General features: G+C 37.6%; 1 protein-coding gene and 1 non-coding gene across 5 annotated transcripts in view; both read right to left on the bottom strand.

Moving 5' to 3' along the window:
• TMTC2 (transmembrane O-mannosyltransferase targeting cadherins 2) overlaps nt 1-25,457 on the bottom strand; it is a 420,660-nt gene that overhangs the window by 107,714 nt on the left and 287,489 nt on the right. For 3 of the 4 annotated variants that reach the window (XM_049693957.1, XM_033407136.2, XM_004280604.3), the window contains one exon: nt 1,055-1,136. The exons of the other annotated variant lie outside the window; for it this stretch is intronic. In XM_049693957.1, the coding sequence (XP_049549914.1) occupies nt 1,055-1,136 (82 nt within the window). The remainder of the gene's footprint in view (nt 1-1,054; nt 1,137-25,457) is intronic. 4 annotated transcript variants of the gene reach the window in all.
• LOC117196913 (U6 spliceosomal RNA) lies at nt 10,177-10,281 on the bottom strand. Its single transcript, XR_004477339.1, has one exon. It is a non-coding gene; the product is annotated as a U6 spliceosomal RNA (small nuclear RNA).

Raw genomic sequence — 25,457 nt, 5'->3', positions numbered from 1 at the left:
AATTACATGCTGTGTTATGCTGGAAAGATAAAGTATCACAACCCTAGGTTTATAAACATATACACACAATATAAACAAATGGACCAGTGGTTGGTTAAGTGTATCCTCCATTTTTTTATTTCCATTTTCCACACTCATAGCCTGTCACTGATCTATTTTTACCAGTTGGGAAATGGAAGAAGAAATTTAATATTATACAAGCATATTAGCTTTATTTTCCCAAGATTTTTCATTTTCATCCATCTTTAAGTTTACTACTTGATAAAACAAACACATCGAAGACAACAGTGGTCAAAAATTTGTTTTTATTTTCCAAGGGATCAGCAAAAGTAAATGCTTTTAGGCTCCTTGAAAGCCAGTTCAAATGAAAATATGGTAGAAATCAGCACATCTTACCCGACACCAAACCAGCTATATACTTCGCCTTACTGAACACATGACTCACTACTAATGACAGCATGGAGTGTGACAGAGTTGTTATGTAACTTCATTCCAGACTGATTAAGATAAACCGAGTGAGAGACACATCCTTTACAGCCTTTACAGTTTTTATCCTTGACCCCAATCTCAGGCATTTAGAGAACAGGCTGGGGTAACTCCATATCTTCCAGAAAGCAAGACCCTGAGGCCAAAATGTAAGCCTCTAAAACTTCAAAATGATACATTCAGTGAGCAATACATTAACATTTAGAATGAAAAGAGAGCTAATATTTTAATTATATACCACGCATCAGGCAAGGAGCAAGATGATTTTCTGACGAGACCTCATTTAAACTCCAAACTGAACTTGAAAAAAAACCCAAAAAAACCCCACAACTGTGAAAATACCTTGCCCCACTGAAGTCCTATGAAAATTACTAGAAGTAACCATAAGGCATAGCCCTTGTTAACGTGACTGCTTTGAACAAGAAGGCAAGACTATAGCATGAGGCTACATCTACAACAGCAAAGTCAACGTCCTCTCAAAATGTTCTTTGCCAGCACAACCTAAATCTCGTATCAACATTCATTGTAAACGTGGGGGACATGGGAAAAAAAACTATCAACCACTCACCATAATGCATGTAACAGTTTCCTTTGGTGGGGTCCAGCTCAATAGCCTTCAAGAAGAATTTTTCAGCCTCACTCTTACGACCCTTGAAAAACAGAGAAAATGGATGATTCAGCAGCGGATCATGAGGGATTCTTCACCTCCTGGGCCCAAAGGAAGTAGACTAATGTCTACTTAGTAATCATCATCAAAAAACAGTGCTTTGTTTTTATCTAAACGAGGATGATCAAAGAGAATATGTTGAGAGAGAAGACTGAGGTCAGAATCCTGGGAAACATCAAGATTAGAAGAGACAGTGAGAGTGAGTTCATTAAAGACGTCAAAGAGAAGAGACCAGGAGAGCAAGAGAAAAAAGGGAAAAAATGGTTTCACAGAAACCAAAAGGATAAGAGAGTTTTCAGGAATGGTGGGAAACATATTTTCATTTTCTATTTTATTTTCTCCCTTTGATCTGTTTCTCTTCATTCATTCATTCATTCTTCCTTATAAGGAATGATGACTATTTTAGCTTTGAGATGGTTTTGTCTTAATGTTCACTTTCTTTCTTTCTTTTTTTTTTAATGTTCACTTTATATAGGAAGAAACTAAGTCACAATTTGTTGACTCTCAAGCAACTACTGCTTATCCTTGCTGCTGTCATTCAGGACTACAATACTGCTAAATCAGGATTTAATCTAAAGCTAGATCTTCTCCCTAGCTACAGTTTTAAGTAAACATTACCGTAATTCTCAGAAAAAAAATAAGCAAAAAGTAGGGGCAAAGGCTTATATGCAATAAACTGATTTTTCATGAAATAATATCATAATCCAGGCAGATTCTAAAACTAGACATTCTTTGCTGTGCTATAGCTTCTGCACCAAAATTGACTCCAGAGTAACAAAAAGGGGTGACTCAAGGTAGGAGAACAACCCAAAGAAGACCTTTCCTAAAACAGTTCTGTCTTGTCCTGCAAGGTTAAAATGAAGATCTATGTTAACTGGGTGGAAGCAAGGCACAGGGTGGTATTCAGAAGCTGTGGGTCTAGAGTAAAGAGAAACAATCTTATCTGTCTCTTCCTTCTAATTTAAACGCTATCTACCACATAAACTTCAGGTGATGTTTTTCTTTCCCCTTCACATATATTTTTTAAATCACTTTTAAGGAGATAATTCTTCCAAAGATAGAGGCGTATGGTTAAGCTAATATTCTACATTTCATGCAACTTTGACTCATTTCTCCATATGACTTCTCCTTTCTATTCATTCATTTAAAAAATTCATTCTGTTGCCCTCTTTCATTTTACTAATGCTACTCTAGTCAATAGCTCCTCTTTAATTCACAAGGCTTGTCAAATTTCCAATAATTAAAAATCAAAAATCTCTTGCGATATTTCTCACCGCACTTTAAGTTCAAAGGAAAGCACAGGCAAAATACTTGCTACACATTTCACACGTTGATGAAGTTAGTAAGAATTAGCAAGACTCTTACCCAGTTAGGATTCTCTAAATGATCATGCAGTTAAGAGCACAGATGCCAGGAGGCCGAGCAGCTCTCACACTTATGTAGCTATGTGAACCTTGGAGAATAATTTCATCTCCTAGTTATAATTTTCTCTGTTACAAAAAAGAGGGCAGGTGGAGAACAGAGGATTTTTAGGGCAATGAAACTATTCTGCATGATACTGTAATGGCAGATACATGTCATTATACATTTTTCAAAACCCATAGAATATACAACACAAAGAGTGAACCCTTATGTAAACTATGGCCTTTAATTAATAATAATGTGTCACTATTGACTTATTAATTGTAACATGTACAACATGAGCTCAAGTTGATACAACCAGAGAAGCTGTAATAGGAGGGTGGGAGAGTATATGCCATTTCTGTACCTTCTGCTCAATATCTTTTTTGTAAACCTAAAACTGCTCTAAAAATAAAGTCTATTATTTTTTAATGAGGATAATAAAATCTATTTCATAAGATTACTGAATTATCTGAAAGGACACACATGAAGTAGCTATTACAGTACATAGGCATATTCTGAGTTTATAATAAATGTTAACTATTATTTATATGTGTATATATATATATACACATATATATGTGTATATATATATATATATACACACACATATATAGTATGCAATAGAATGCAGAGTTCTGAATGACAAAGAATATGTTTTATTATACACACAGCCTCAAAACACATGGTTAGCCTTTAAATCACCACTGGAAAATAATGTACAAAGAACTTGCAGAAGATGATAAAAGAAAGATGCAAAATGAAAACTATCATTGGTAAAGAGTCTGCACAAATGTTATATGCAAAAATATAAAAGGGTCTATGCACTTTCTTCCACTTAAGTTTTAAGGACAGAAGAGAAGAAAGTGGCTCATTTGTCAATGTCTCAGTAAACAGCGTAGTAAAATTCTTATGTGTAGTCCACTGGCAAAGCAATAGTATATAGCTTTAAAAAATAGATCAGGGCTTCCCTGGTGGCGCAGTGGTTGAGAGTCTGCCTGCCAATGCAGGGGACACGGGTTCGGCCCCGGTCCGGGAAGATCCCCCATGCCGCGGAGCGGCTGGGCCCATGAGCCATGGCCACTGAGCCTGCGCGTCCGGAGCCTGTGCTCCGCAACGGGAGAGGCCACAACAGTGAGAGGCCCGCGTATCACACACACACACAAAAAAATAATCACAACTCCAAGGCCAGTAGTCTCAGGTTACTCAAATGAACCAGGTTATTAAAGACAATGAGTCCCACCACCTCCTAGATACAAAACAAATACATCAAAGGCCAGAACATTCTTTTTTTGGGGGAAGTATCAAACCATCATGCAAAGACCCATTTTTCTACTTTGACCACTATTTGGTCAAGTGCCAAATTATGAGGAAAATAAAATTCTCAGGACACTATATAAAATTAATTCAAGCAGATGCATAAGCCAACCAAACACACACATCACTGGGTCCTAGGAAGGGTGGTAAGGAGGTCACACTATGTTTAATCAGGTTTACTCTTTTTACTATTATTGTTATAGAGGGGTAGGTAGCAGTTAAGAAAGTGGAGAAGAAGAAAAACATCATGTCTCAGCAGGTTTTTCCTGGAGTCTTTTAGATTATGTCAGCATTTTCTACAAGCAAGCATTATGGAGTAGCCTCTGGTTATATGAACTTCTCACATCAAGCATTGTTATTCATTTTGTATACTGGTTGGGATGTTTGGACACAAGTGGTGGTTGAGAAAACCAAGAAAAAGGGACTGTGGTCAGCTGTGACAAATAAGGGGAATGTGAGTGGAGAGGCTCGGTTTCCACTGCCAGGTCTATGACTTACTTGCGTGTTCACTTGTTTTTGTAGGGTAAAAAACTTGTATCGGATGCCTTGCGCTGTTCTAAGTACTGGGGATATAACCATATAACTGAACAACACAGACTGCTCACTTGCAAGTGCTACTTGCAGGAGGCACATAGCAAACGAATAACCCAATAAGCAAGGGGATCAGTCATAAGAGCACTGAGGGCTAACAATGAATTTCTTCAATTCTCATTGAGAGAACCGGGCCAGAGCCAGACTAGCCTGTGTTTGAATCTTGCTGCCTCTACTTATTTAGCTGTGTGACTCTGTCTCTTTTTCTTCATTTGGAAAAATGAACATAATACCAATTTTGAGGGGTTGCTAAAATCATAAGTCAAAGGGAAAGAACTAGCTTCGGACCTGGCATAGAGAGCTCTGACATTCTTTGATTTTTCTTCCATCTATCTCCTCAAAAAAATTTTATTCTTTCCACCTTGAACGCCACTGTCTGGCTCCCAACTACCAAAATTCAAAAATCCTTTGCAGAATTTTATGTCATGGTAGAAACTGAATTTCACGATTTTCCTATAAAATGTCTCTCATTCGCAATACTTCCCCCTCCCCCAATAAAAGGCTCTTCCGGCTCACATCTTTTTTTAAAAAATAAATTTATTTATTTATTTTTGGGTCTTCGTGGCTGCATGCAGGCCTTCTTTAGTTGTGCTGAGGGGGGCTACTCTGTTGTAGTGCAGGGGCTTCTCATTGTGGTGGCTTCTCTTGTTGAGGAGCACTGGCTCTAGGTACCCAGGCTTCAGTAGTTGTGGCACACAGGCTCAGTAGTTGTGGCTCGTGGGCTCTAGAGTGCAGGCTCAGTAGCTGTGGCACACGGGCTTAGTTGCTCCGCAGCGTGTGGGATCTTCCTGGACCAGGGCTCGAACCCGTGTCCCCTTCATTGGCAGGTGGATTCTTAACCTCTGCACCACCAGGGAAGCCTCCGGCTCACATCTTGAATGCTACAATAGATTTCGGATTTCCTGACTCACTGAACTTCATTTTGCCAGCTTAATAATACTTAAACAGAACTGTTTTCATGTTATGCCATTGCTCAAAAATATTTTAATAGCACCCTGTTTCCACTCATTTTATTTACTAATAACCAGTCTAATTTTCAAAATATTTCACAATCTAGTTCAAATCTTCTTGGATAAATTCCTGTACCTTATCAGGCCAATTTCCTTATGTACCTTAACTGTAGCTCCTATGTTCTTCCTTAATTATTTCTTCTGGTCTGTAATGTTATTCTTTCTTTTCATTCATTCACATATATTTTATGCTTCAAGCCTTGGTTGAAATCCCACTTTTTTATAAAGCCCTCTGTGATGGCTCCACCTCCCAGTAATTTCCCTTTTCTTTTAATCGTGCTTATATGATTACTTTTTTAGAGTCATTACTATCACACTGGAGTCACACAACTTGAACCCTAAAATACCAGACCAAGGGCTTTCATTATAAACTAAGGTGGTTGGCAAGTAGAATTTCAAATTTGCAAACTGTAATTCTCAGAAAGTATTTACAGTTTGTATATAACAATTTGGTGTATTCACGCAGGAGTCAGTTAAAACAGCAAAAACCCAGTATGTGGAAGCAAAGAGCAACTGACAGTGGAAAAGATTAGAAAGTCAATATCAAAGAGACCTACAGGAATACTTGGCAAATACTTTAGAAATTTTACCATCAGAACTTTGAACAATTCTGGATTAGACATTCTCTGCAGTTAGCATATTAGTGCTGATATGAAGGATTAACTGGCTGGATCTGAAGCAGCATAGATGACTATGGGATGAAGGGAAAGAGCTAGAAAGATGAGAAAAGAGGAGAACTGAATGGAACCAGTGCAGAGACATATTCCTGGCAAGGGCTGCATGAGTAACTAGGGGGTTAGGGATTTGAGATTATCAATATACTTATCCTTATATTCGTATAATATTTGTAGCACTCTACTGAATACTAAAAACAGATCCAAGATTAATATCATTAAAACTCATGGAAAAAAGCATCCTCAATCAGGACTAGGCTTGGTCAGGTCCTCTTCCGACTGGCAGCAATAAAACATACACATGTAAGATAAATATTCAGTAAAGTTCAGATAGCCTGTTCCACAGCATAAGATTAGTTTTCAGCACACTTATTTTGTTTTCTAATTAAACTGGGTGCTACTGTCCCTGTTCAGAAAGAGGTGCCCACCTGAGCGGGTATACAAGGCAAACAGTTTCTCTTCTGAGGGCTGATCAACGTTTTTTCCAACTACAAAGTGAAGAAATATAAAAATAGATACTTATATATTTATACACACACACACACACACACACACACACACCCCCCAAACCTGGAGCTCCTACTTAAGGAAGCACTCGGGAATATTAAACATGAGAAAATGTTATACTATTAATGGCTTCAGCTTGAATTGTCTTATTTTTAAAAGTTAACCATATACCAAATTTTATACTTATTTTTGGTAACAAATCACTCATTATATCTACCACCCTACACACAGTGTGTTTCCATGCCACAGCTCAGAACTGCTATTTTATTGAATAACCTAAAAACTTCAAGACTTTGCATTGCATTATAAATATATAATATAATTAGTGTATTAATCTTGTCCTCTAAACTAGATTACTCCCATAAGACTTTACTTTTTCATCTATAGCCATCCAAGTGTTCTATAAATATAATTACCAGTCAACAAATGAACAGGCTACCACTGTTTTCTTGTATACAATTTAATAGCATATAGTTACTCCTTAGCTATTTAGTTCACATGGTAACATGTTTTCAGTAAACTACAGAGCTATGAATAAAGCAGTGATTTCTACACTTTACTTCTGGAAACTGTCACATGAACCAAGGTCTATAAAACTATAAAAAGTGTTCCTCAGAAGTAGCCTGATTCTCAACCAAATATTTATATCCTAATAAGGGACCACCTGTGTCTTCAGCATTGGTGGGAACACCAGTTAGAATAATATAAAGAACAAACCAGAGGATTTCCCTCAGGTGGCCCTACTCATATTTAGAGGCTGCTGTAAGTTTAGTGTAAAGAGTCTCCTTCTGCAATTGTGTATCCAGCAGTCACTCCCATACATTTAGTGTCTACTTTGGGGGAAAGTCTGACAATGGTGAATGTCAGTCATTTTTCACAACCAATGAAAATCACATCTTCATTTCACATTCAAGAATGTATCTACACAGATAAGAAATCAGAAAGGGAAGCAGCCAATGAAATGGGTCCAAAGCTTATATGTAGTTTGGTAAATGTGTTGTTTACAGCTGCATTATAGTTTAATGAGTACAAAAGGAAAAGCAATCTAATAGCCTTGAAAAATTAATTTGTGAAGGCCACCATTTACAAATAGAAGAAGTGCTGTTTCATGGTCTGTCTTAACATCACAGTGTTTGTAAGCAAAGTGTCTTCAGGATAAAAAAGGTTTTCCTCATCACAAGAAAAATATCATTAAAAAAAATCTAACAGTTGAACTAATTCTTACTAATCAAGATGATTTACATCAAACCATTTAGTTCTAAAGTCCCTCCAAGTCATTATATATAATCAGCCAGAGATAACCTTAGAGGCAAAGTGAAGGGACAGGGGCAGTGGAAACTCTCATGATGAAATACTTTATCTCCATACTACTAAAATGTTTCCCATCAAATTATCAGGGGCCTAAAACTTGACCATGACATTCTTTTTTTTAGGGACAGAATAGCATTTCTTCTGGAAAGCTTTGAAATATAACAGAATAAGGCTACCATAAACAAAAATGAATGTGGCTAAGTAGCTTACTGATAATAGTTTGTGTTTCTCCTCCCTGAAATGTCCCTCAAGTTTCGCTTTCTATAAATGTCAGGCCTTTTCCTGATCTCTTTTCCTAAATGTCCCAAAGCAGAAGCTGCCTGAAAGATACCTGGAGTATACTGTCATAAACCTAAGCTCACGGAAAAGGCATGTCAAATGACATTGAGGGCAGCTAGTGGTGACAGGGAGTGCCCTCTCAGTGTCCAGGGGCTGCATCCAGAACCCGGCAGGGAGGCATGGCTCTGGGGTACACCTAGAGCGAGGCTGGACCCCAGAACCGCAACTCCCAACCTGAGCAAAGCTTCTCTGAAATCCGTCCTGAGTCCTACTGCAGAGCCATCAGACTTCAAGGTGAAGAAATCTGCTCAGACCATGCTGCCCAGGGCAGCCTCCTTCCCAGCTTTTTGAACACCATTAAGCCTCCCAGATTTAGGTGAACTTTGGGAAGGGGAGGAGGCCACAACACTGGCTGAAATGAAATGGCAGACCAAGTGGGATGAAAGACTGCAGTAGACTGAATTTCCCTCAAAGAAGTTAAAGTGGATCATCTGCGTGCAGCTGGGGCTCTGGCTCGAATGTCAGACATGTTACATGAGCAATAGGCACAAATAAGCAGTTTGCAAATACCAAAAAATAATGTTCGATATCCCTGTAAAAACGTATTAAACTTACTCAATATTCAGTTTACCTAAAATGTAAATTAATACATTGAGATGTGATGAATCATCTATCAGTGAAGTTGCCCCAATATTATAGAACTCAGTATTCCTGAGGGTTCATAAAAACCAGCACTCAGCTAACACATAGCTAAAATATAGTAAAAGATAATAAGATCTTCCTGGGAGCAATTTGATATTCATCAAAGCTCTTAAGTCATAGGTATATCTTGGCCAAACAGTTCAATCTCTAGGCATTTGTCCTAAGGAAATATCTGTAAATACCGAGAGGTAGCTATTTATTTTCACTGCAGTATTGTTTATACAAATTCAGTGTCTATCAGCATAGACTTGGTTAACCAAATGTCATTTCAATGAAATATTATGTATCTACTAAAATGATTTTGTAGAAATGATTGAAACTACAAGAGATTTCCATGATCTGTTGCTAAATGAAATAAGCAGGTTGTAAGTTTCTGTTTATGTCCTAATTGCATTTAAAAAACAAAAAGAATATTTTAAAAAGGAGGCTAGCACTACCTGTATCACTGGCTTATTTTACTGTAGGATTTCAAAGGTAAATGAGAGGGTTGGTCCTTTGGTATTTCAAGACTGACAGGGAGGGAAGTACACTTCTAGATTAGACTGTTAAAAAATAGTGCTGTGTTACTTAGTGTCAAACTAAGTGTCCTGAGAACACAGAACAACTTAGTCCACTGAAAAGGGAAAGAGAATGCTTCAGAGATGTGACTTTCACTCCACAGAAATGGATTAAGCTCCTGCTATGTAACAGGCTGTATTCCAGATCCTGGTAATCAAGACGAAGTTCCTGGCCTTTCGCAGTTCACATTCTGGTGGTGAAATGATAGTTCACATACGAGCAGGTGACACTGTCTGTCTAAAGTAGTTGGTACAAAAAAAAAAAAAAAAAAAAACACAGGCTAAGGGAAGAGAGCAACACACACTGGGGTGGGATGGTGTCTGATAAAGTGGTCAAGAAAGGCCTCTGGTAACACTGGAGAAGTGACCTAAGTAAAGGGAGTGAGTGAACCATGCAAAGATCTGGCATGTCTGGAATTTTAGGGACTAACAAGAAAACCAATATGGCGGCAGGGCAGTAAATGCCGCAAAGAATCACAGGAAATGAGTGTGAGAGACAGGAGCGACCAGACTTTGTAGAGCAAAGTAGGCACTGTGAGGAGTTTGGAATTAATTTTTCTTTTTCGGTAGTAAAAAAAATCACAGTTTCAACATCGGATGCCACATGTTGCTTTGACTCATATCATTTCCTTGGTGTTAACCAGCAAAGCATCAAACAGCCTCTGGGAACTGCACAATATATGGAACACTTACTTCATCAATGTGTGTCATCCTTGCGTGGGGCCCATGCTAATCCTCTCTGTGTCATTTCAGTTCTAGTGTACATGCTGCTGAGGCAAGCCCTGCAATTTCTTTTGACTAGGAAGGAACACGACAGAGGATTTTAAATAGAGGTAAACGTGATCTCACATATTCTTACAAAAATACTGGAGATCTTGGCTGGAAAACTGACTGTAGGGGGCACAGAAAACAGGGAGACCACGTAGGAGGTTATTAATACTCCATGGCTAAGACTAGGGTGAAAGAAGTGGAAACAGTGAGATGTGGTTAGGTTCGGAATATCTCGCAGATAGGTGACTGATGGATTGGGTATGTTCTGTTTGATTGAAATGCTAGGGCAGGAGAGTATAGAGGACTAATTTAGAAAGACTGGCCAGAAAGGAGGTCACAGACCAAGGCTTGGCAAGAACACCAGATATCTAGTACCTTCCCCGAGAAGAAAGTAAAAGAAAACTTGGAAGAATGCCAAGAGGAAAGCAAAAAATGGGCAAAAACAAAAAACTCTTCTATTTCAATCATGTTTTCAATAAAAGAAGAAAAAAGATTTTAAATAACTATTTAAAATAATTAGCTTGCTTTCCATAAATATTTAAAATATTTGATTAATAAAAATTAAATTCTATGTTGCTTTCTATACAGCTTTGACATTAGGAGTTAAAAGTTAGATTTTAAGGTATAAATACAAATAGCTAATTTCTGAAACATTATATAACTGAAGGTATTTAACTTATTCAGATTTCTTGTTAGATAACAAGTTTTTACTTCCTTTCTACATCTGTTCACTTGTATATTTTCCCTTCAAGCTTAAAGAGGTCATCCACACACACTGTAATAACATTTCAGTGGAAGGTAATTAATTTGATAGGCTACAACCACATCTTAAGCTCCATCTGGGCAAATTGCTTAGGCTGTTACATTGCATTGCTGTACTAAAGTCAAAGTCAAGTTAAAGACAACATCTTACCACAACTCTTCTCCAGCCATAATATCAATTTATGAGAAGGGAATTCAGATATTTTATTAAAATGTCTAAGGAAGTTGCGGTGAAGTAAGTAGAAATTTTGTTTGGATCAAATGTGTAATTAAATTGCAGATAAATGTATCCTAAAATTTACTTTAAAATTATGTAAATCATTTTTAAATATCAAAATCAGCTATTTTTAGACTTCAGAATAATACACAAAATTTATCTTTGACTCACAAATTAAATAGAAAAATATCTGTTTGTAATTAAAACAATGAACTTTTAGCAGTTCATTAAATTTATTCGTTGATTTCCTTAATCCAACAAATATTTATTGGGAACTGTGTTAAGCACTAGTATGAAAATGGTGAATAAGGACATAACCCTTGCCCTCATGAAGAGTCCAAAACTGTAGCTGTTAGGAGTACAACACAAATAAGGGCTGTACATTTCACTTAGAACTAGTTGAAGTATTCAGGAAAGGTTTCCAAAAGAACTCCTGCTTGCTCTAACAATCTGAGAGCTGTGTATGATTAACTAGTTGTATGATCTAGTTGCAGGGTAGACAAAAGTATCTGAAGTAGAGACACAGCAAGGGTAAAACCTCTGTAGCAAAAACACTGCATGAGCCCAGGATGAGGGAGACAGAGAGAAGGAGTAGAGGTAGGCCATGTGAAAAGGTCGGAGGGGTAGAGCCCGCCTGGCGAATAGATTACGTGAAGGAATTTGTCCTTATCTGTTTTGTCAATATCACTCTGAGGGTTGTGTGGATAACGGTTGTAATGGGAACTGGAAGGGATGCGGGCAGATTAATCCAGGCTTTTAAAAGAGAGTGATGGGGCTGATAATGGAGATGAAGCTTAGTGGACTGACAGGAGGGATATTTAGGTGATACAGATAGGATTACATGATGGATAAGAGAGGGATGGGGTGTGAGACAGAGGTCACAAAGATGACCCCTAGGTTTCTGATTCTGAAACTGAGACAAAGCTGGTAAATAATAGAAAAAGAAAGACCAGATTAAGGGGGGAAGATCATGAGCTCAATTCTGAGAACTGTAGAGATTGAGGTACCTTTGAGACATCTGAGCTGTCAAAGATGTGGTCTGTTAGGCTGACTCAAGAGGCCTGAGGTAAGGTAAAACAGTATTTCAAGAAGATAGAAGTAGTCAATTATGTCAATTGTTGAAAATATCCAGTGGATTTAATGACACAGAGATCACTGGTAAGTTCAGTAAGGTGTATTTCTATGGCATAATAGGTCTTAAAGCCTGAAGGAGTGGGGGGGAATTTGGGGAGTGGAGCGAGGAAATGGACACCCTCAGTCAATAGTCTGGCTCTGAAGGGGAGGGAAAGTGACCATGTCAGCAGAAGGGAATGAGACATATTGAGTGTTTTGAAAAAGAAAACAAAGTCAAAACATAAATCACAACTGGGCATAAAAATTAATGTGTAGGGCTTTTTTTTCCCTCTTAGTTTAATTGAAAATTAGAAGAGAAAACCTCAAAATTCCATTTCTAGAGTTCTTAGGTAACTTTCCAATTTGGTCATGGCCAAATTTAAACCAGTCCAGAATTCTTTAAACTGTGTCTTTTCCTCCTGGATGCCCTAACAGCGCTTGATTCCTGCTTTTGTTGTGACACTTACCATATGTACTCTAATTACCACTTGTAATCTCTTCTAATTGTAAACCATTTTAGGGGAATTGTTTACTCAACACTTCGCTAAGGGCCAGATGCATAGTAGGTGGTCATAAATGCATGAAAACATTAAATATCTTGTAAAAGCAAACACTCAAAACACACTTCATAAACGCATGCTCTCATTGGGAAGTCCTGTTGCCTTAATGAGGGCGTAGGTTTCAGTGGGTAAATGTGATTACATCATGAGGCCCGAGTGATACCCAGAATGTCATCCCTGGCACTGTTGTCAACACCTCCTCTATACAAGGGGAAAAAAAGAAGCCACAATTTTTATCAGCCTTCTGTGGTCCATAAGACGGCACCACAAGTTCGTAGAAAATAGTTTCCAACAGGAAACTTTAGATGGATAAAGTGGTCCACGTGATCACCATTTAGGGAATTAGTGCCATTGGAAAGCCCCTGAATCTTAGCTATTAGCAACAGCGCCAACCATTTTCTTGCGCTGTTTGTGCAAATGGGTGCTTCTTGCTTGTCATGAGAATTTGCTGGATCACTCCAGCCCAAACTGCTTAGCAACAGCCTGGAAAGCGGCTATGCTGATTGGTCCCCACAGAGCTGGCCTTGGCTCACAGAGCTCAGGGCTGACACTCGTGCTGCAGAAGTTTAAACCCCATGGGGATAGTCAGGAAAGCTGCACTGTGAGAGTGGAAAAGCAGGAGCCCCAGCAACAGCTGCTCTGCAGCTGGGTCACAAAGGAGAGCAAGCAATCCCTCGACACCATAAAAGGTAGCGGATGATGGGAAGGCAATCTCTGTGCCTCCATTTGTCACTGGCAGGGTGCCACTGGCTCTCAAATCCAAATGCTCTCGCAAGAGGATAAAGCCAGATGTAAATAATTCCCTAATTTTATACTTTTTTTTTTTGTAGAAATCTTCAGCAGTAAAGGACATAGAGGGTTATTTAATTTATTTAGACGCAAAATTCTTTGGTGATTGAACCAGGGTGCTGAATAAAGCACTGGATTCAGTCACAGAAACCTGAGTTCTAATCTGTTTCTGATACCAAGAAGGTGAACCACCACAGAAAACCCCTAATTTGGATAGGTTTCATTTTTCTCCTTTGCCAATCAAAGGACCTGGGTTAACTGAACTCTACTGGTTACGATTCTCTGTTTAAAAAATGGAATTCAACTCAGGGAAGTCATCATTGGTTAAAAATTCAGATTAAAGGAGAGTCAAGCTCTTAATTCATGTCATACTCCTTTGCCTCCGTTGCCTTCCAATCCATGACAGAGAAAAGGAATTGGCCTTCCCCCAGATCCAGCCAGCCGACACTGAGATTGGGGATAGTAGCCGAGACCTAAAATCAAGTGTAGTTTAACGTACTAACAAATGAAACTAAATGGAGTTGGAATAAATGATCCACTTATCTTCTTCTGAAAGGACTTTCAAGGTAAAGATGCCTATCAAAGGCAGAATGTCCTAGAAAGGTTCTTACACCAATTAGACCACATACATATTGATGGTGTATACTGTGCTTCTGGTTTTGGAAGTAATTCTTGGAAGTAATTCTGGTTTGCCTGAAACTATTCTGTCTATGTCCACTGTTCCAGTGGAAAAATAACAGCACCCCCTTCCTGGTTTGAACAAATATTCTATAGTTACCCTAATTCTTGTTTCCCTCTCACAAGTATTCACCTAAATCAGACGAGCCCAACAATGGCTTTATGACGTTGAGATGTCCCAGAAGATGAAACCAGGAGGCTCCATCAGCAGCATCGGTGAGATCTCAGCTTTCTATCCCTGCCCCACTCCTAACAAAGAAGGCATGAACAAAGACATCCTTTCACAGCACAAGACCATGTGATCTTTGTCAAGAGTAATGAAATTTCCATTCATCTCTGCTTCCCCAAAACAGATTTTTCTGGGTGTCTGTTGTCCTAGCACATTGCAATTTTACTTTGTCTTTACAGGTTATATGATAAGAACAGAAACATTATAAGAGCAGCTTACTATGTGCCAGGCGCTGTTCCAAGAGCTTTCTCTGTATCGTCACATTAAATCTTCATATTACACCTGAGATATTATTATTATCCATTTTACAGAATAAGAAACTGAGGGACAGAGGGGTTAAGTACCTTGCCCAAGGCACAGAAGCTTGATTTGGCAGAGCTGGGGTTCAAACAGAGACAATCTGGCTTCACAGTTTGTGGTATTGCATTATCGACTTGGTTCAGAAGTTTACTACCAGGAATCATTACGTTGTTTAAAGATGAGCTTTATGGAGTAGGTCCACCCATACATTCATGCACCCACCCATCCATCCCTCATCACGTATTCAGAGGGTACCTACTATATGCCTAGCATTGTGTCAGGCACTGGATAATGAAAGGACTCCTGCTCTTTAGACTGAATAATATAACTCTGGAAGTGGGCGTTTACCAATCGCAAGATCATACTCAAAAGGGCTCTCGTTAGACATATGCATCCTACATAAGGAGAAAACAGAGACCAAGGCATCTATTGTGCCTGAGTGAGTTCGTGGAGGTCTCATAAAAGAGGTGGCATACTTCAGCTGGCTCACAGATGGAGGAAAAGTTGGCCAAGCATCAAGACAACAGACTACCTGCTAAGTCCAAGTGCTGGTGACTTACAAGTTCTCTTTACAAGATCCAAATTAAGAATATTGTTTAGAAAGTCAGTCTAATGGAGAAAATGTTCCTTGTTTTAACAACATTAAAAGGCCCTGTAGCTTACAAAGGTTCATTTGATATCAACCAACTCAAAACACATCTATTTGAGAAAATAAGGTTATTTAACAACTCCAGTTACCAAATTTCTACTTTCTGTCAGTCTAATGATTTTTGAGCCACCTTCTGTGAATAATAATTATCTGTGACTTACAAAGAAAGAAAGATCTATTGAAAACAGCATTGTTTAGTATGCAATGCTCATTCACTTTAATTTCTAGAGTGTGAAGTGACCAGAGGTAGTACATATACAATTACAGGAAACTTTAATCTAGGCAAAAATGGGAAAAATACACACACACACACACACACACAGAGCAAATGGTCAGAGGCTGGCACATTACCAGCAGAACAAGTTTGTATGTATAAATACATATGACAAGCATATCGCCGAACTGGATCTTTCCCAAGTCCTAGCAGAATAGTGTGCAAGTAAGAAGCACACACACTTGGGTTTTGGCATTATCACAGAATAAGATTCTCTCTTTCTGTTTCTTACAGTAAGAGAAAATGCATAATGTCACAAGAAGATGTGGGTCACTAACAGGAAAAAATCGAGTACAGAGGTGACATGGAGATGGAAAATAGAAAGTCTGAACTTCTTTGCCTCTAGACAGAAAATTTAATAGTGGTTCAGCTCAGGGCTAAATTATCACTGTCAACATCTCAGACCCTCTTGACCTTGGTAGGAAAAATGTGCCATGAAGGCTGCATAGAACTCATTAGACATCAACTTCCCAAACTGTCTTCGTCACAGTCTGCTGTGTAATTGACACCTGAGTCGACAGGTTTATCTGTGAGATTCAAGAAGGGCTGAATTGACACTCCCAATCACAAGAGCATCTTTAAAAGTCATGCGGAAGTCTATAGGAGGGTGGTGGAACACTCCTTGCATGACTGCTATAAATACAAAGCAGCCTTTGGAAGAAACATATTGACCTATTCAACTTCTAAAAATGGAATACATGTGCACGTTGGGGTATATGGTCCCATGCCATGAAAAACACGAACATGGCACTTTGAAGACTTGGGGGAAAATATAATCTATTAAATTACTAAATCATTTAAAGTGGTATTAATTTTTCAATAAGCATAGATATGTTATAAAAAGAGAAGCAACAGCATAGAGGAAAGATTGCAGGCTTAGGAATCAGATAGGCCTGAGGTTGATCATCTCCTCAAGAACGATCCCTAAAATAGCCGGGCTACTTGGGCAAATTGTTTAATGTCTCCAGAAATTCAGCACCTTATAGAGAAAAGATGATACCTCCTGATAAGGTTTATAACTGAGACAGTACATGTCAAGCTTTTACAACAGCGCATGGTATATAATAAGTGCTCAACAAATGTAAACTGTCATGATGACTGTGCAACAGGAACAGCGGTAGCTCTCATGCAATATCTTAAAAGGATTAAACAAAGTAAAATACATTTTTAAAAGCATAGCACAGCAACACATTGTTGGCACTCAAAGAAAAAGTTCTCCTCCTAACTAGCCCTCTTATACCTAAATCCATTTACTCAAAGGTGGCTCAGGGAAGTAGATGACTATTTTTCATGTATTTTAAGCAGCATTCTTGTAACACACCCACATTAAGAACTTTGTGATCCCAAATACTTTGCTAACAACCAAATTATCTCTTGTTCTTGAATGTCTTAGAATATCACAGGCAAAAATTGCCTTTGAGTTCAGAGAATTTGAAGAAAAGAGAAAACAGGGAAAATACTCGAAACTGAAGTTACAGTGAAAAGTACTTACGACCACTTCTGATCAAACTGGAAAACCCATATAAATACTGGCGACAGTTTAAGAATATATTTCCCCTTATTCAGAAATATGTACTTTCCAAAAGGTCCATTTTCATTTTGAAATCTTGACATGATTTGGCAAGCTCATGTTAACTAGTTAGTGTGGCTTAAGCTGTTACCAATCTTAGAACAATAAGAAAGTAGAAGAATTATAGCTGATTCTTCACTATTGCAATATTCAGATACCTGGTATTTCCTGGAAGCAAAACTTGAGTTAATCAAAATATCATTTTATTCAGATCTGTCCTTCTTCACACTTCTTTTTCAAAGTAAATGCCAAAGATTATCATATTAATATTTTTTAATTTTGTTTCTAAAAACATAATAATGAAATAAGAAGTACTGGATAGGCAATGGAGGGAAAATAAAAGGAAGTACAGACAACACCCAGAGAAGACATTATTTTCAGCAAATAGCTTTTGTACTGAAGGATAAGCAAGAAACAGAGCAGAAAAGACAGTTTTTGGTGTTGCTGGACTTACTAGATTAATGATCAAATGAAGTTAGAAAAGCATAAGGAGACTAAGTTAAGTGCCTAAACAAGGGTCACTTAAAATAAATCATACTACCTTTAAGAAAGATTTTATACAACAGGAAATATTCAGTCTTTCTGGGATAGTGACTGTTTTAGATTTGGGCGGCTTACAAGAATAATAGTAATCCATTCATTTCACAAATATTTGGATATCTGAGATGTCATTATGAAAAGAAAAATTCCTCAGAGTTTCAAATAAAGATTTCTTAAACGTCTTTTAGTACAGTAGCTATTTTACTATTTGTTTCAAATTGAATAAGTGAGATTGTGTTAATACTTTCTAACATCACAAGTGAAGTTCAACAAAACTATAGCAAAACCATGAAAAGAAAAGCTTCCTTCTTTTATAGTCATCATCAGTGTAAATTCAACCTAATCAGTTCTCAGTGAAAATATTTCATATTGCTCTCAGCCCAATCAAATTCATGTATCAAGCTGACTCTTCAACTAAAATTATAGATATTATGATAGTTTATATAAAAGATATTACTATTCCTGGCTGCCATACATGATACTCAATAGTTAAAAAACCCCAAAAACCAAAGGATTATCTGTATTTTATTGTACCTGTCAGAAGAGCACATAATAATTATCATCACTATCACTGTTCATGAAATTCTACAAAGTCCCCTGAAATGAATGATTTATATTATGCACTCTACTGAGATTACACTCCAAGGCTATCAGAGCAAAACAGATAGCCAGAAGATCATGCTACACTATGTCATCAAACAGAAAAAAATAAAGGAATATATTCAATTTTGTGTTTTTTCATTTCTATCTTTCAACAGTAATCAGGATTTCTATATTCGTAGGATTACCATATCATTTTTACTGAGACAAAAAAAAGAAAGAAATTTCACTCCCCAAAATGTTGTTATCCAATTATTTGACCCTTTAAATACACTCTTTAATCCCTTTTTAAGGCTGAGGACTTTGATATTTTTAACCAACAGAACAAAAAATAAGTTCTTATATTTTTTATTTACTTGAAGCTACTTAAAACATCACTTTTTTTCTCCTTCCTAATTACTTGTATAACCCCCTTGCCATTTATTCCTTCAAACTTTTATTGTTCCTTTCTCTCACCATCTCCTTCCACCATGCAACACTGAAATAAAGTGTCCAACAAACAGTTATTGCTGTACGAGACCCTCCCTTGGCATCTGAAAAACATGAGTAAGACCGAGCTGCTCTCAGTCTAGTGGGGAAGACAGACATGAAAATGACTAACAGTAACAGAAGGTGATGGAGCCACTTTCATGAGAGCACAGATAACAGAAGAATCAAGTCAGTGGGGAAGGGTAGTGATGTGTCAGTGCTATGCCCTGACAGAAAACTTTTATGTGAACCGGGCCAATCTCTGCTTCAGAGTCATTTCATCTACATTCATCCAATAAGTATTTATTGAATAACTATGTGCCAAGCACCAAGCTAGTAATAGTAATGAAGAGACAGGGTCTCTACTCTCACTGCCTGCAAAAAGCAACCAATAGTAATACATTAGTATTCAGCTATCCCAGATATTCACGTGCAATAGGAACCCTGGAAGAGAAGCATGAAGGCTGCGTGGAAGAATCAGTCACTGTTTTATGGAACGTAGTGTTAAAGATGAAACTGGATGGATGGATAGGGCTTTGCCAAGTGGAGATAAAGGAAAAAGATTTTCTAGGCCAAGGCAGCAAGCGGCATGCTTGGAAAAGACAAAGAATGAATAGATTCTTTCTTAACATACTTAGGGAGCCATTAGAAGTTTAATATTGTGGGGGGATAATGGCTGATGAGGTTTAACGAGAAAGGCTGTGGCCAAATAATAAACAATGTTCCATGTCACACAAAGACATAAAGATTTTACTGAATAAGAATCACGATATTGTTCTTACTGTTAATTGCTAACAGTTATTGAGTCCTTACAACATACACACCTGGCAGTATTCTAAATGCTTTTATAATACATTTAGACTCACTTAACTTCTGGACCCTCTCAAGAAGGAAATACTTTTGCCCTCATTATACAAACAGGCAGAATAAGATAGAGAGAAGTTAAATAACATAACCAAGATCACTGAGCTAATGAATGGTAGAACACGCGAGGCAATCTGGAGCCAGTGTTCATATATTACGGATGCATCCCCTCTAAGGTGATGGAGTGCTAACGGAGAAGGGAGGCAAGCTATGGGATCAAATATCTTTTTCTAAACATCTGTTTCTATACCTTTGAAATACTAAGAAAATAACTACTGAGCATTTACTACATACATTATTCTTCGAGCCACAGGAAAACAAAACTACACAACATGTCCCATGGATGCCTGCAATTCCCAGTATATTCAGACATAGATTGAGATAAAGAAACAGAAATAGAGAGACAGTCACAGTCAAGATCTGCTTATCTGATGCAGCAACCAATGGAGCCATGAACAGGTAGGCATACTTTAAGTGGTACTTTTGATGACTTGCTGGAGGCGGACTGTGGACTAGCTTGAGTGAGAAATTCCTGAAGGCCAGTCTTGAGGGGGCGGGGGGGCGTCCCACTCTTTCATGGTCTTTATTTCCAAGAACACGACCAGGTTCTCATAGTGGAGAACCAAAAAAGATCCCCTCCTGGTGAGGGCAAGGCAAGAAGAGGAATCCTTGTGAAATATATCCAGAGCCTTCTCAATAACAAAGGCCTGACTCTCCAAGTAAAAGACTTTACTAGAGCCTTTCAAAGAGCTGTGGCAAAAAGGCACTCTCTGACTTCGCCCTCCTCTAGCCTTCTTGTCTCATCTAAGGTGGTGGGGTGGGGGGGGGAGCTCTACAAGCAGAAAAACGTGTGAAGGTCATGGGACAGAGACACAGGCTGAATCAAAGACTGAGATTTAACTGAACGGTTATAGAACATTCCCCCTCCACCATACCTAACACCCCCACGACAGGGCTCCAGTATGATAATACTGAAGTATACCTGAAACAGCTTCAAGACACACAGTCTCTCTGAGAAAGAGTATTAAGGAAAGCCTAACACCAAGATGGAGATAAAAACAAGGACACTAGAGAAATTTGAAGCTGCTAGCACCAATAGCTACAACAAACACTAAACAATGCTGAAATCCCAGCCAGATTAACATAAATCTTCATATTAGAGGCCTAATAATTTGAATTCCTATTACAAATTCAACATATCCAACATTCAACAAAAAAATTACAAGGCATGACCAAAGGAAAGAAAAACATAGTCCGAAAAGACAAAGCTAGCATGGGAATCATAATAAGATGTTGGAATATGAAACAGATGTTGGAATTATCTGACAGGGAACTGAAAATACCTATGATTAATATGCTAAGGACTCTAATAGAAAAAGTAGACAACATTCAAGAACAGATGTGTAGGGCTTCCCTGGTGGCACAGTGGTTGAGTCCGCCTGCCGATGCAGGGGACATGGGTTCGTGCCCCGGTCCGGGAAGATCCCACATGCCGCGGAGCGGCTGGGCCCGTGAGCCATGGCCGCTGAGCCTGCGCGTCCAGAGCCTGTGCTCCGCAACATGAGAGGCCACAACAGTGAGAGGCCCGCGTACTGCAAAAAAAAAAAAAAAAAAAAAAAAATAGAACAGATGTGTAATGTAAGCAGAGAGAAATTCTAAGAAAGAATTAAAAGGAAATGCTAGAAATCATAACAGACATGAAGAATGCATTTGATGGGATCAACAGAAGACTCAGCATGACCAAGGAAAGAATCAATGAGTTTGAAGATAGGTCAATATAAACTTCCCAAACTGAAATGTAATAAGAAAAATGAATGAAACATACAGAACATCCCAGAACTATAGGAAAATTTCAAAACATGTAACACGTGAGTAACTAGAATATCAGAAGGGGAAGAAAGACAAGAGGGCAGAAGAAATAGTTAAAGTAATAATGGTGGAGAACTTTCCAAAATTAATGAAAGACACCAAACCATAGATTCAGAAAACTCAGAGAACACTAAGCCAGATAAATTCCAAAAATAATAAGCCTAGGCAGAGTATGTAAAAACTGTAGAAAACTAAAGGCAAAGAGAAAATCTTAAAGTCAGAGGGGAAAAAAAAAACCACCTTACCAATGGAGCAACAAGGTTAAGAATTTCATTGGACTTCTAATCAGAAACCATCAAGCAAGAAGACAGTAGAGTAAAACACTGAAAATGTTGAGAGAAGAAAGAAACTACAAAACTAGAATTTTATATCCAGCAAAATTTTCCTTAGAAAGTGAAGTAGAAATAAAGACTTTTTGGACAAATAAAAACTGAGGGAATTCACATGATCATCTCAATTGATGCAGGAAAAGCATTTGACAAAATTCAATAACGTTTCATGATAAAAAACACTCAAGAAACTAGTAACAGAAGGAAATTATGTCAACATAATAAAGGCCATATGTGAAAAACCTATAGCTAACATCATATTCAACAGTGAAAACCTGAAAACTTGTTCGATGGGTAATGAGTTTCAGTTTTACAAGATGAAAAGTTGTTTTGCAAGATCTGTTGCAAAACAATGTGCACATAGTTAACACTACTGTATTATATACTTAGAAATGGTTATGATAGAAATTTTTGTTTTCTTTTTTTACTACAATAAAAAAAATAAGGTGGAAAAAAACAGAGAAGGAAGAAGCCTTTGGTAACAAATAGAAAACAGTTACAAACCTGGTTGATATTAATTCAAATATATCAATTATCACTCTAAATATGAATGGTCTAAATGTACCAATTAAAAAAGAGAGATTGCCATAGTGAATAATGATAATAATAAAGGGCCCAACTATATGCTGTCTACAATAAATCTACTTTAAATATAAAGACGCTGATAGGTAAAGCAAAGGGACAGATATAGATAAACCAGGCTAACACTAATCAAAAGAAAGCTAGAGTATTAATTTCAGACAAAGAAGACTTCTGAGCTAGGAAAATTATTACAGTTTCTCCCACACTATTTGCTTACTTAATCTTTTCTAAGGAACACCTAGACGTGCTAATGTCTATGGAATACACTCGGGGAATGTATTTTGTACCTTCTGGGAATACTGCTTTAATAGAAACTATCAAAGCAATAATGGCAGTGGTAAAATCTTCTTGGTACCCTTAAACTTCACCATATTTGAAATTCCCCATCTTATAATCAAGTAAAAGCAATCCTTGTCATGTAGCATTACTATTTGAATCAGCTTTGTTATAATTAAAAGGTATCAAATTTAATAAGTGCCATGTATACACAGTTATTTATATAAATAGGTTGAGAACTGTTGAAGTGGTGAGGGGGAGAGGATGGAGGACCCCTCTTCCATACAAGTGGAAACAGAGTGGAGAAGATAATTACTACTTGTGGCAAATGCGCATCCTGGGTGGAAAGAGAAAAACAGACACCTTCAGGAAAACTACCTTTAGCCAAAGCAATAGATTTCAACTTAATCCTTTACCTCTACTGAGGTAATCTCTTTGAGATATGCAAAGATACCTTAAAATAAAATACTCCTGATCAGTAATTTTCTGCTTAAAGTGAGTAAATTTCTGATTCAAGCAGATGGAAATTCTGTTCTTCTTCTAGCTAGTGTTGTTTCATTCCCCCAAATGAGAAATAGAACAAACTTTACAGTGGATAATATCTTTCAGTTCCATTGCTCAGGGACAAAAATTTCCCAGACTGACCATTACATCTACCAATTACACTACCTATTTTTCCATTATATGGCATTATAATACATGGCATTATTTAATGGCCAGTGCCCATCTTAAACCCAGTGCCACATGGTTAATGTCAAAGGGACCAAAGGGTCATATTAAGTGTCAATCCTCCTGCATGTTACCATCTTCCACCTAAAGTATTGTTACTACAATGCACACTGAATTACAGTGTCAGCTCAAGAACGTACGCCATCCTGTCACTTTTGACAAAGAGCCTCAATTACACCTCAGAAATAAGAGTCCTGCAATTTTAAGTCTTTTAAAGGAATCATGCTTTTCACTGTGAGAAGAAATAAATACACTTATTAAATAAATTTGTAGGCCGGTATGTGCTCAGGTGTTCTGGCTTCAACTCACTATCTACCAGTTAAAAGTTAACCAGGTAAAGGTCAGCAGTCACTTCACTCAGGCATCTGACCTTGTGCTCCCCTTCAGTTTGGAATATCATAATGTTTCCTTCAAGACTTAAAATACAAGAGAAACTATACACCATAAAAGGTACACCATGTAAACCGTATTTAAATTAAAAATTCAACTTTCAACTTCACTATTACTATTTTCTTGTTACTTCACATATATAGATACCTAAATCCTTTTTTGAATTACCCGTGTTAAAATTCTTCTTTAATTTAATGATATACATAGAAGTTGTCTTTTCACTTCAGAACTGCATTATAAGAAAATCTAAAAACTGAATAAAGATTTTCTTTAAAAATCAATTTTTACACATTTTGAAGTTAGGCGTTTATGTGCACAAGGCAACATACATCCATATTTGATCATAATTAACAAAAGGTTAAAGAGAAATTTAAGTACAGCTTTCAGAAAAACCGAGTATAATGCAAGAGGCTTTGGACACAGGTCTGAACCTCTGTGAACCACAGTTTCCTCATCTCTAGAGTAGGTACCTAGATCGTGGGATTATGTGAGAAATATTAGAATAGCATATTCACAATGTCTAGTTTACTGCATGATAAAGAGTACGAGCTAACTACAGGAAATACTGTGATTAACCTGATCACAGAAGCGGCAGGGTCAGGGGCCACCCTGTAGGTAATATTTAATTCTTTTTAGGTAGGAAAGCAAGAGATGAGGATTGATGTCAAGGGAGATAGGAAATGAATGAGAAATTCAGATGGTCCTAGAAGCTCAGGTCTTAGGGGAAAAAAAAAAGTTGAACTCAGAATGAACTATTGTTTGGAAGAAGTATAATTTTAATAAAAAGTAAGGATAAAATCTACAAGTCTGCAGATGTCATGCTTCAGGCTGCTGAGGCCCAAGCGGCCTCATTTGCAATGTAGATGAATATAAGGGGGAATGGCCAAAATGTCATGGGTTTGTAAACATGTTCATGGATGGGCTGATAAACCTATTTACGAGGCTGCAAAAATGAAAACTGTCACATCTTAGAACACACGTGGCTTCCTTTATATATATGCCTTTGTGTGTGTGTGTATATCTGTGTGTATGAATATATGTATACACAACCAGAGGCTACAGGAAAAAATAGGCAACTTTTTTTTGTGAAGTGTTCATCCAACCCCTTGGGAGGAAAGATACTTGCTTTTGAAAACGTATGCGGTCAGTACCACTTTTTTCAAAGGTAAACAGGGGCTTAGACAAGGATGCTGTTTTAACAAGGAAAGATACTCAAAATTTCTTCTATTAAACAATGATCGAACTAGGAAAATATAAAACATAAATTACAAACAGAGTTTAGCTCACATTAAAATGTGTTCATGCTTGATTACATGACAGGAGAGTCAACATGATGTAGCAGAAAGGATAACAAGCTGGAAATCGTGATGCCAAGTCATTTCGTGTATCAATGGGC

Source organism: Orcinus orca, chromosome 11 (genome assembly GCF_937001465.1).
Source record: "Orcinus orca chromosome 11, mOrcOrc1.1, whole genome shotgun sequence".
Taxonomy (NCBI): Eukaryota; Metazoa; Chordata; class Mammalia; order Artiodactyla; family Delphinidae; genus Orcinus; species Orcinus orca.
The sequence above is the reverse complement of the archived record's forward strand: the minus strand, read 5'-3'. Positions and strand labels throughout refer to the sequence as shown.